This window comes from Ranitomeya variabilis, chromosome 1 (genome assembly GCF_051348905.1).
Source record: "Ranitomeya variabilis isolate aRanVar5 chromosome 1, aRanVar5.hap1, whole genome shotgun sequence".
Lineage (NCBI taxonomy): Eukaryota > Metazoa > Chordata > Amphibia > Anura > Dendrobatidae > Ranitomeya > Ranitomeya variabilis.
The window spans coordinates 791,618,270-791,630,448 of NC_135232.1; the positions used below are offsets into that span (position 1 = coordinate 791,618,270).

The following is a 12,179-nucleotide window of genomic DNA, read 5'->3' on the forward strand; positions in this document are numbered from 1 at the left end:
GGAAATCACTGCAGCCCAAACGGTAATATGGCTCTATGACGCCGCAGAAACCAGGCCGGAACCTATGTCATCACGCTGCCCACACTCCTTAATTGGCTGAAAAAATGGCGGGGAAGGCGTCATACAAAACGCGACTTTGGCGCCAAGATCGTCGACCACGTGGCCGATCCCATGCTGGAGTCGGGTCGGGTTTCACGAAACCCGACTTTGCCAAAAGTCGGCAACTTTTGAAAATGAACGATCCGTTTCGCTCAACCCTAATCATGACCTTCAAATTTCACACAGACAGACGGCTTTTACCATCCAAACTTTGGGAAAGATGAGTATCAAGTGCTGATATCTACACATGGACAATCTGTTTTATGTTTCACTGCTATGTGGTTTTTCTGTGGACAGTTCAATAAACCACTACCTTTTTTATGAGAATATCATGACATTTTTCTTTAAGAGTAATGCACCTGGTGAATAGTCTTGATTAAATAAATGTGCAAAATAAGCATATTTAACATGGAGATTCATAGATAATCTGTTCCAGGGCCCCTTTTTGGGTGGATGTGTGATAGGGTGCAGTTTACTATTGCAAAGTGAAAAGTGGTTCATCAGTAAGGTGTTAGATAACTTTATATAATATAGGTACAGAGTTTATTCGAGGAGTAGCCACAAGAACCAGGCATACTATCCAACCTGGTGAGGATGAGAGGTACTACAAATATAAAGTGTGGTGTCTGATGGGCTATGCTAGATCTTAGTGAACAGTAGGCAGTCTGTCGGGATCGGCAGTAGTATAAACTCCTGGTGACATCTAAGGAAGAGGCAGAAAGGTAGTTTTTACACCTTGCACTTGATTTTCCAGAATGTAACATACTTGATTGTACTAAATGGTGTCACACTTGCTTATAAATTCACGGATTTTCAATGCTTTAACATATTAAACGTTTTTTATACCATTTGGAAACTTGGTTTGTTGGCGTTTTTTTATTATTGAAGAGCATCTGGACCATTAAAGGTGTCTCACAGATAGCTTAAACAGCAACCAGGTGTACTACAAGCTGGAGCAAGTTACTGGGCAAAAGATGCAAACCAATATGGGGTGTAAATTTAAAGTACCGTACCTAACATATTTAGCAAGATGCACCAAATGTATCTCACAGGATAGAATTCGTACAATCTACTATATAATCGTCTAATTCTGTCTGTTTGTCTAACGGAAATCCCGCGTCGCTGATTGGTCGCGCCAGCCGCCCGCGACCAATCAGCGACAGGCGCCGTTCTGTCAGTCACAGTGCCACATCGTTCAGTTACGTTTACTGAATAAGTTCTGTCAGTCACAGTGCCACGTAGTTCAGTCACGTTTACTGAACAAGTTCTGTCAGTCACAGTGCCATGCACAAATATATTATGGTGTCGATGTACTTCTTTCGTCCGATGATTTATTTAAATACAGTTAGATATTCATGTAATGGTTTATATATTTTGATGATCTCTTTAATAATTTTGTTAAAGTTGTATTAAGTTCTATGAGCAATAAAATTATTGATAATGTATATATTTTACCCGGAAAATCCTGTGTATTCATTGCATTATTCTTAAATCTTCATAAATAAACTACATACATATTCTAGAATACCCGATGCATTAGAATCGGGCCACCATCTAGTAATCAATAATCAGGATATGACTCATGCGGATTAGATGTTCTAAGTAGATTCTGCTATAGAAAAGCTTGTGCAGTAAGTTTTCAGTAAGGGATTTTTAATGCAGAAGCCAGAGCACAAATAACTTACTACAACACAAACAGGAAGATTTCTTAACACCAGTACAAAAAGATGAAGCACATAGTAATCAATCAAGTTTCAGACAAGAATATATAAAAGCAGCAATGTGATGGATTCCAGGTGAAATTGATGCCAGTGTAACTTTGCACAGTTTTTTCCCCCTAAATCTTCCACCTTTGTCCAATGACTCTTGGATCCAAAATATTTGCGGATATCTTTTCTTTATCATCTGCTGTTCTCTATGTGCTGTCTTCACTGTCAGAATACGCACCCAACAAAGACAAGGACGATGCTCCTGTATTTGATGTAGCAATTTTGATGTTACACATGTTTCCTATGAAAAAAGAGTAGATCATAAATAGTAGATTTCAGCCCATTAATGAGTATATACAATCGGTGCTCATTTACTGATTTTTTTTTTTTTTTTTTTAACACAAGCCAACTAAAACTAGTGAAACACAACCCTCGGTAGTACAATTATTCTACCAGTATACAGCATCCTGTTGTCGGCAGCACATCTACTGTTTACATGGTAAGATGATGTACCAATAATGATGAATGGTATGTCAGCACATTACCAATCAGTTAAAGCCATGATTAAAAAAAAAAAACAGAAGTATGAGACACATTGCCTGAAGCAATGAGGAATTTCTGTTAAACTGTTGGAAAACTTGAAGCTTTACTTGTCTACGTCTCTAGTTGGAGCGCGGGGCTTCCTCAAGCTATTGTGGAAGACTGGTGCCTACACAATGCTATGCACAAAGGGGAAGGCGAAGCTGCAGACGTGGCCAGATATTTGCATTATATACAATTACCTCTAGTTTGTTCAGTTTTTGTTCACATTCTTAAAGGGAACCTGTCACCGCTGGTGAGGTAAGCTCACCGGCATCAGGGGCTTATCTACAGCATTCTGTAATGCTGTAGATAAGCCGCCGATGTTACCTGAAAGAGGAGAAAAAGACTTACACTCACCCAGGGGTGGTCCCGCTGCGGTCCGGTCGGATGGGTGTCTCCGGTCCGCTCCGGCGCCTCCCATCTTCGTTCCATGACGTCCTCTTCGGGTATTTACGCCGCGGCTCCGGCGCAGGCGTACTTTGTATGCCCTGTTGAGGGCAGAGCAAAGTACTGCAGTGCGCAGGCGCCGGAAAGGTCAGAGAGGCCCGGCGCCTGCGCACTGCAGTACTTTGCTCTGCCCTCAACAGGGCAGACAAAGTACGCCTGCGCCGGAGCCGCGGCGTAAAGACCCGAAGAGGACGTCATGGAACGAAGATGGGAGGCGCCGGAGCGGACCGGAGACACCCATCCGACCGGACCGCAGCGGGACCGCCCCTGGGTGAGTATAATCTAACGTCTTTTTCTCCTCTTTCAGGTAACATCGGCGGCTTATCTACAGCATTACAGAATGCTGTAGATAAGCCCCTGATGCCGGTGAGCTTACCTCACCAGCGATTTTGGGGGTGACAGGTTCCCTTTAAGATTGGAATTTTGGAAAATAGGTAGCTACTAATCTCAGACATTAAAAGGAGTTGTCTGGTGATAATAGAGTTAGACTTACCACTAATTCGGTTTCTAATCAACCATGACAGCACACAGAGACAGGAAACACAAATAGGTCAAATGGTCCCTTCCACATCCTCCCTCCAGGGTTATTATAAAGGACCACAAGAGTATGAATGGTCTACTTTCGCGTTCTGATATCCTGCAAAAAGATCTACCCTCTGGGTGACCCCATCTTTTGGTTAGTATCTGGAAGACTTTGAGATTTAAACTCCATTTTCCTGGTGAATCTCTCTCCTGCTGAGGAAATAGGCCTGTACGTTGACCAAATCTTATGTGGAGGGCTGATAAGGAGAAGGTGTTCTTCAGCCCAGGAGAATATTCTTGCCGAGATTGATCTTAGGTCCTCGTGTCTCATGCTTCCTTGGTGACGGAGGTGGGCTACCGTAGTCATGTTGTCTGAGTAGATCTTTACCTGGGTATCCTGAATCAAAGATATTGCCTATCCAAGCCCTTCCTTGGATAGGCAATATCCTTGGACAGCCCTTGGACCATGGGTGTATGCTGCTGCCAATAGGAGGCTGACACTAAGTGATACAAAAAAAAGTTAGCTCCTCCCCAGTAGTATACACCTTCTTGCTGGCTCTCAGCTAACCAGTTCGGTGCAAAAGCAGTAGGAGATTAACAACAACATATGAGAGTATAGCATGTCAAATTATATATGAGAGTATAGCATGTCAATTTACAAAACAAGCAGAAGCTAATAACAGGGTGGGAGCTGTGTCCCCCAATGAATGCCTCGGATAAAAGGATTTTACGGTGAGTACACAAAAATCCCTATTTCTCCTTCGTCTCATTGGGGGACACAGACCGTGGGACGTCCCAAAGCAGTCCCTGGGTGGGACAACATCAGATCAGGCCCTGTGTAACTGCTACTTACAATAGCGCCACCGCGGCCTGCAGAGTCCGCCTGCCCAGACTCATAACAGTAGAAGTCTGAGAATTATAGTGCTTCATGGCTGCATGCGGACTGGACTAACCCGCAAGCTTGCAGGCGCGCTTTATTGACGCCTGGTGCCTGGAGCTCAAGAAACCTCGATCGACAGAGTGGAGTGGAGTTAGGCTGATGTCTAATCCAGAAGGACTCCTGGATGGTGTAACGAATCCACCAGGCTAACATGACCTATGAAATGGCTAAACCCTTCCTGTAACCATCAGGAAGCATTCCTCTGAACGTCAGGAAGCCCAAATAAGGTGTCCAACCTTCAGAAAGATGCCGAGCTCGATACATACAGTGGGGCAAAAAAGTATTTAGTCATTCAGCAATAGTGCAAGTTCCACCACTTAAAAAGATGAGAGGCGTCTGTAATTTACATCATAGGTAGACCTCAACTATGGGAGACAAACTGAGAAATAAAAATCCAGAAAATCACATTGTCTGTTTTTTTATCATTTTATTTGCATATTATGGTGGAAAATAAGTATTTGGTCGGAAACAAACAATCAAGATTTCTGGCTCTCACAGACCTGTAACTTCTTCTTTAAGAGTCTCCTCTTTCCTCCACTCATTACCTGTAGTAATGGCACCTGTTTAAACTTGTTATCAGTATAAAAAGACACCTGTGCACACCCTCAAACAGTCTGACTCCAAACTCCACTATGGTGAAGACCAAAGAGCTGTCAAAGAACACCAGAAACAAAATTGTAGCCCTGCACCAGGCTGGGAAGACTGAATCTGCAATAGCCAACCAGCTTGAAGTGAAGAAATCAACAGTGGGAGCAATAATTAGAAAATGGAAGACATTCAAGACCACTGATAATCTCCCTCGATCTGGGGCTCCACACAAAATCCCACCCCATGGGGTCAGAATGATCACAAGAACGGTGAGCAAAAATCCCAGAACCACGCGGGGGGGACCTAGTGAATGAACTGCAGAGAGCTGGGACCAATGTAACAAGGCCTACCATAAGTAACACACTACGCCACCATGGACTCAGATCCTGCAGTGCCAGATGTGTCCCACTGCTTAAGCCAGTACATGTCTGGGCCCGTCTGAAGTTTGCTAGAGAGCATTTGGATGATCCAGAGGAGTTTTGGGAGAATGTCCTATGGTCTGATGAAACCAAACTGGAACTGTTTGGTAGAAACACAACTTGTCGTGTTTGGAGGAAAAAGAATACTGAGTTGCATCCATCAAACACCATACCTACTGTAAAGCATGGTGGTGGAAACATCATGCTTTGGGGCTGTTTCTCTGCAAAGGGGCCAGGACGACTGATCCGGGTACATGAAAGAATGAATGGGGCCATGTATCGTGAGATTTTGAGTGCAAACCTCCTTCCATCAGCAAGGGCATTGAAGATGAAACGTGGCTGGGTCTTTCAACATGACAATGATCCAAAGCACACCGCCAGGGCAATGAAGGAGTGGCTTCGTAAGAAGCATTTCAAGGTCCTGGAGTGGCCTAGCCAGTCTCCAGATCTCAACCCTATAGAAAACCTTTGGAGGGAGTTGAAAGTCCGTGTTGCCAAGCGAAAAGCCAAAAACATCACTGCTCAAGAGGAGATCTGCATGGAGGAATGGGCCAACATACCAACAACAGTGTGTGGCAACCTTGTGAAGACTTACAGAAAACGTTTGACCTCTGTCATTGCCAACAAAGGATATATTACAAAGTATTGAGATGAAATTTTGTTTCTGACCAAATACTTATTTTCCACCATAATATGCAAATAAAATGATAAAAAAACAGACAATGTGATTTTCTGGATTTTTATTTCTCAGTTTGTCTCCCATAGTTGAGGTCTACCTATGATGTAAATTACAGACGCCTCTCATCTTTTTAAGTGGTGGAACTTGCACTATTGCTGAATGACTAAATACTTTTTTGCCCCACTGTACCTACTCAGAGCACTTACTTCGTCCAGAATATGGAGAACCCATCCCCCTTTTTGTGGACTGTTAACAAGGGACGGGGATGACCTGAGGATAACCTTGCCTTGATGGTAATAAGAAAAAAAGTCTGAAGAACAGAGCTGCTAGCTCCGAAGACTCGTCAGGTTGGCGAGATCGCAGAGAAAAAAAGAGGAGACTTTCCCTATCAGTAAAGTCTGTCCGGATCAAAAAAAGTCTACTGTAAGACTCCCAGGACCATTAAGGACCCAAAGATCTAATGGTGTGCGAAAGGAAGGACCACATGTGAAAATTCCCTGGGAGAAAGACCCTATTCGCAGTTTCGTTGGAATAAGACGGAAAAAGTCCTAGCTCCGCAAACCAAAAAACCTAACGTGGTCCGTGTGGATCTCCCAAGACCACTGGGGCCCTTCCCGCTTCCAAACGACTCTCGGAGGTAGTGGAAAGGGGGTTGTGGAAACTGGTACCACGGAAGAACCAGAGCACTCACTGCAACGGTTTTTGGATCACGAGGCCGAACTATGAACTCGAGTATATTGGCGTTCAGTCTGGACGTCATCCGATCTACATCCGGAGTGCCTCAGAGAAGGCAGATCTGATAGAAGACTTCCGAGAGAGGTTCCCACTCACTTGAGGCGCGACCCTGACAGCTGAAGGAATCTGCTGTCCAGAGGTCTACACCTGCGATGTGTACTGCCGAGATCACCTAATGATAGATCTCGGCCCATCAGAGAATGTGAGGCACCTACTCCATGATGCCTGACCGTGGGTACCTGTTGGAAGATTGACGTATGGAACAGCCGTGGCATTATCAGATTGAATTCAGATGGGAGACCCACCAGAAAGCAGAGGACCTGCTGTAGGACTAGCCGTATCGTTCAGATCCCCAGAACAACGATCGGGAGAAGAAGGCAGTCAACGGCAGTTACTAATAACAATTGAACTGGAAGGAACTCTTCCGGATGAGGAAGGAGCTCAGACTACCCTCTGAAAGCCTATTTGACCTGCCGAAAACGAGCGAAGCGAAGGAAAACAGCTTCCATTGCTGTCACCATTTTTCCTCACAACCCTCCCAGCAATCGAATGGAATGAGAGGTCAAGTAAGAGAGTTCTGAGTTGAAGAGCCAAGGCCTTGTCTAAAGGGAGAATTACCAACCCCCTGGAAGTGTCCAGGATCATCTTTAAAAAGGATATCTGCTGGGCTGGAAAAGAGGAAAAACTTGTCTAGATGAAGCTGCCAATCCAGGTGAGAGGGTATAGCAATTGATATAGACGACTCAGCGTAGTACTGGAAGAGCGGCTAGAAAGTCGACCGGACAGGGCAGGACGACCACGCCTTTAGGGTGCAAGAGGAACATGACAGCCATCATGACCGTTGCGAACACTCAGGGTGCGGTAGCCAGGCCGAAGGACCAGGTTGTGACTTGAAAATGCAGTTTGCAAATGGAAAAGCGAAAAAGAGGGGAAAATAGGAACGTGAAAGTAAGCATCCCGAATGTCGATGGATGCCAGAAACTCCACCCTTTTCCGTTGAAGAAATAGCTGAGCGGAGAAACTCCATCCGAAGAAGGAGGACCAGGATTAGTCTTACTTTTCGGTCCCTCTTTTTGGAACCAAGATCCCTTAGATCTAGACAGCATTAGAAAACTCTTCCACTGCTGGTTGTCTATAGGAAACATGTGATCCTAGGGAGTGATGTCAGAGGCGTTTTTGAACGCAGAGTACACTTTCATTCTCTGAGCTATAATGCCCTTCTGGATGTAATGGTATTTGCTGCTGACAGCGCCGCACAACTAGCCGCATCCGAGAGGCGTGAACCAGCTAGTCTCCTGCTCAAGAAATTTGATTGACCAGCTGTACTGTCTTCGGGAAAAGGTTACTGTTGTGAATCAAAGTAGTAAAGGTCTTCAACCAGGAGACCATTGCTCTAGCAACCCAAGGGGTGGTTAAGGAGAGCACTAAACCCGAGGCTGCAAGACGGAACGAATCAGATCTGCTATCTGATAGTCCATAGTAACCCCTCAGGCAGGAATACTGGTAGGTATGCCACAGGAGATTTTCGCTGGTTAATCTGCCAAGTGGCAGAATGACCGGCTGCATCCAAAAGGTCAGAAAAAGCAGTCTCTCGCAACCTCCGCTCTCTTTTGACAGTGCGGAGTTAAAATGATGAACCCTTGATCCACCACCCTCTTAACAGGGAAGTGGAGAGGGATCGTCCGCCTTCTTGCCTCCTCTGCTAAATAGTGGTTATGCAGAGGGGAGTGCTCGAATGCCAAAAGAGGGGTGCCATTGTACATCCACAGAGTTCAGGTCTCCGGGTGGACAGGGCTGGTTCCGGTGTTAGGTCTGGCTGCAGAAGAGTATACATGGAGGAGACACTCCATGTGCTCGCCTATTGATGGTGTGGGGAGATCGGTGCCCTTTAAAAGGACCCGTCGCCCCTAAGAATCAGACCAGGCATGGCATCTCACATCATAGGGAGGTATACGTGGAGGGGATACCCCACGTGTTTGCATATTGGCTGAAAAAAAGGATATGTTGGTGTCAACCTGAGCCTGCCTCCAGATATTTGGCCGAAAATCTGTGTGACTTAGATCCTCCTGATTTAGGCTGTTGTAACCGCGTTTTTCCCAATGGGTTGGCTCTGTAAGAGATCTGACGATCTCTATCTTGATTAGGTCAACCTGGGCCAGCGGGGTTTGCCGCTGTGGTCCACCCGAAAAGACTTAAAACGTGCCTGAAACTGGCGACGAAATGCTGCCTAAACCTTTGCTGTGGGAGAAAAATGCTTTCTCCTCCTGTGGTGTCAGAAATGAGCTGATCCAATTTTTCGCCGAATAATCGGCCGCTCTAATAGAGCAGAGCAGTAAGAGACTTCATCCAAGAACGCATTAATCAGATAGTTTCCTACTAGGGCGACCTAATTCGAAATCTCGGTCACCTCTGATGGCAGATTCTTATCCTGTTGAGCTCTCCTCAAAGACTCTGATCAGGATATGGCCTTGGCCACCCAAGACGCCACAAAAGAGGGCGAGAGGGTTGAGCCTGAGGCCTCAAATACTGAACGCACTAGGCCTTCCATAAGTCGATCGGTTGGATCCCTAATAGAAGAACCATTAGGAATAGATAATAATGTCTTTAGAAACCAAACGAGATACAGGAGGGTCTACCAAAAGGGATTCCGCCCACTTCCTACGGAACTCCGAGGCGAAAGGATATCTGCATTTAGAGCGCTCCTCTGCCCCGAGAACGCCTATCCGGCCGCTCCCAGAGACGCTATACCAAATCCTCAAACTCAGGATGAGAACAAAATAAAACAAAAAACAAAACTCTATGGGGCTGCTTAAAAGACACCTTATGACCGGAAGCCAAGGTGGATACGTCCTCTACCCCCAGGTTTTGGTTGACGGCTTCAATGAGGCTGTCTACTGACTCCTAGTAATCAGGCGCCTCTAAATTGAGGGACCCTTCGGAATCGTACTCCGAACCATGTAACTAATCTCCGCTGGTGAGGGTGAATGAAAGATGGAGCACAGGGATGCAGATGCACCCGACGGACCGGGGGACGCGGTGTGGGTTCGTTTCCCCCGCGTCTGCCTAGTGAGAGAGTGGCCCCTGCAGGCCGGAGGCTCCTGTGAGTTGGAGGACCTTTCCAGGACAGGCGAACCGCTGCCTCTGGACCCAGATGGGGTCTGAAGGGACTCGATTGCCTTTGTTAGGGACGCCATAGATTGCGACAAAGACAAAGCCCATTCCGGGAGGAAGATCATGCTTTCTGCTCCTGACACACTGGGCTGAGTCGCAGGGGAGGGCTCCTGAGCGTGCTCGGAACCGCAGGCCTCACAGAGACGATTACTCTGGGCAAGCAGAAAAGCGGACCGACAGGCCATACATGCGGCATATATAAAATCGTATGAGACTGGATCCTTCTGGCCATGCTGGACCTGCTGCAGTTATAATCAGTACTTGGATAAGCTGCAGGACTATATATTACAGCTGCCAGGCTGCGGGGAGTAGCACTTACCCCAGTCCTGTGTCTCTGGCTGTCCTGTGGAACCCGTCACAGGAGGAAGCATCAGTGATGTCAAATATAAAAAATGCGCCCAATTGGTGGACGGTCCCATTGGAAATGGCGGAGTTTCGAGTCACGGCCTATCGGAGGCAGATGCCGGGGCTAAATTTTTCCCCGGCATCCGCCCGAGGATGAGGGGGCGTAGCCGCCAGCAGATGATGCTGCTAAAAGGGGCGGGACTTCCACCTGCGGCCTAACCGCGCCAGAAGCCAGGGACTAAATTATCTGAGGCCCGCCCTAGTATGGAGGGGATGGACCTGGAAGAGGGAGGCAGGAACGGGATCTCGGCCCGGCGCCACCAGCGGCAGGGAACTCGCAGCACCCGCCCGAGAACACGGGTACGGGGATGGAGCCACGCTTCCCATCTTGAACGGCAGGGGAAAGCTGCGCCGCAGCAGGAGCCCTCCCAACCCCCTACCTCGCATGGCTCCAGAGATTAAGGTTAGAGGGGGGCTGTATAAAGGACGGTGCAGGCACCCTAGCTCCATCTTCCCTTCAGGGGATGAGGAGAGGGACCGTCCGCCTCCTTCCATCACCGTTGTCTGAGCATTGGTGATGCAGTGGGGGCCGCACGGACTGTCCATATGCACCTGTACAGCCTAGGGTTTCGTTACCTTAGGGTGGTCAGGGCTGAGTTCGGCATATTGTCCCACATTGCGGGAGAGGATACGTGGAGGCGACACTCCACGTGCTCGCCCGTTGTTGGTTTGGGGAGATCGGACCCCTCCCTTCAAAAGGGTCCGTCGCCCCTGTCTCGTCTTTCATGGTGAAAAACAAAACAAAAAAAACGGGAGGTCTGGAAACCAGACCTGTGCCTCCTAAGACACTAAGCATGAACTGGTTAGCTGAGAACCAGCAGGAAGGTGTATACTGCTGGGGAGGAGCGAACTTTTTTTTTGTATCACTTAGTGTCAGCCTCCTATTGGCAGCAGCAAACACCCACGGTCTGTGTCCCCCAATGAGGCGAAGGAGAAATGTCCTGAAGCGGTTCAAAAGGAGCTTCCTGCAAGACTCCCAGGACCAAGTTAAAGGGAGGGTGACGTGATTTTAGTTTTTGTATTAATAATTATTGATTATATAATCAATTATTTTTAATACAAAAGTAAATGTACTACTTTCATACTTTTTTACTTATTCACTTTTACTTTTACCACTGGAGGCCGCCATTTTCATTAGTGTGGGTGTAAGTGTCTGGGCACGACACTTGCACACCTCACTTACGGCAGCCATGGGCATAGGAGCCAACAGTCGGGCCCCGACCGCATCTCTTTCATTGAGGCCGCGCCTCCTGCCTCTCAGCTGAGACTTGGGCACGCCCACTGAGCTGCTAGGTCACAGCTGTGAGAGGAGATCGCGGCCACTTTGTTTATTTTCCTCTGTCATCGCACACACAGCTCAGTGCGTGCGATGACGGGAGCTGCCAGGGAGAAGCTGCTGCTGGGAAGCAGGGGCCGGGGTAAGTATCTGCAGCGAGGAGCTGTGATTGCAGACTGTACTTAGTATTAAGGCCCCGTCTCACATAGCGAGATCGCTAGCGAGATCGCTGCTGAGTCACAAGTTTTGTGACGCAACAGCGACCTCAGTAGCGATCTCGCTATGTGTGACACGTACCAGCGATCAGGCCCTTGCTGCGAGATCGCTGGTCGTGTCGGAATGGCCTGGACCTTTTTTTGGTCGTTGAGGTCCCGCTGACATCGCTGAATCGGTGTGTGTGACACCGATCCAGCGATGTCTTCACTGGTAACCAGGGTAAACATCGGGTTACTAAGCGCAGGGCCGCGCTTAGTAACCCGATGTTTACCCTGGTTACCAGCGTAAATGTAAAAAAAAAAAAAACAGTACATACTCACCATCTGTTGCCCGTCAGGTCCCTTGGCGTCTGCTTCCTGCTCTGACTGAGCCGCCGTAAAGTGAGAGCACA

At 47.4% G+C, this 12,179-nt stretch overlaps 1 protein-coding gene across 1 annotated transcript in view; it reads right to left on the bottom strand.

Moving 5' to 3' along the window:
• Positions 1 to 1,735: 1,735 nt before the first annotated feature.
• The window catches only part of YJU2 (YJU2 splicing factor homolog), a 52,395-nt gene continuing 41,951 nt past the window's right edge, over positions 1,736 to 12,179 (bottom strand). Inside the window, exon 8 of the mRNA XM_077273188.1 lies at positions 1,736 to 2,109. Coding sequence (XP_077129303.1) covers positions 2,015 to 2,109 — 95 coding nt within the window. The 3' untranslated portion in view covers positions 1,736 to 2,014. The remainder of the gene's footprint in view (positions 2,110 to 12,179) is intronic.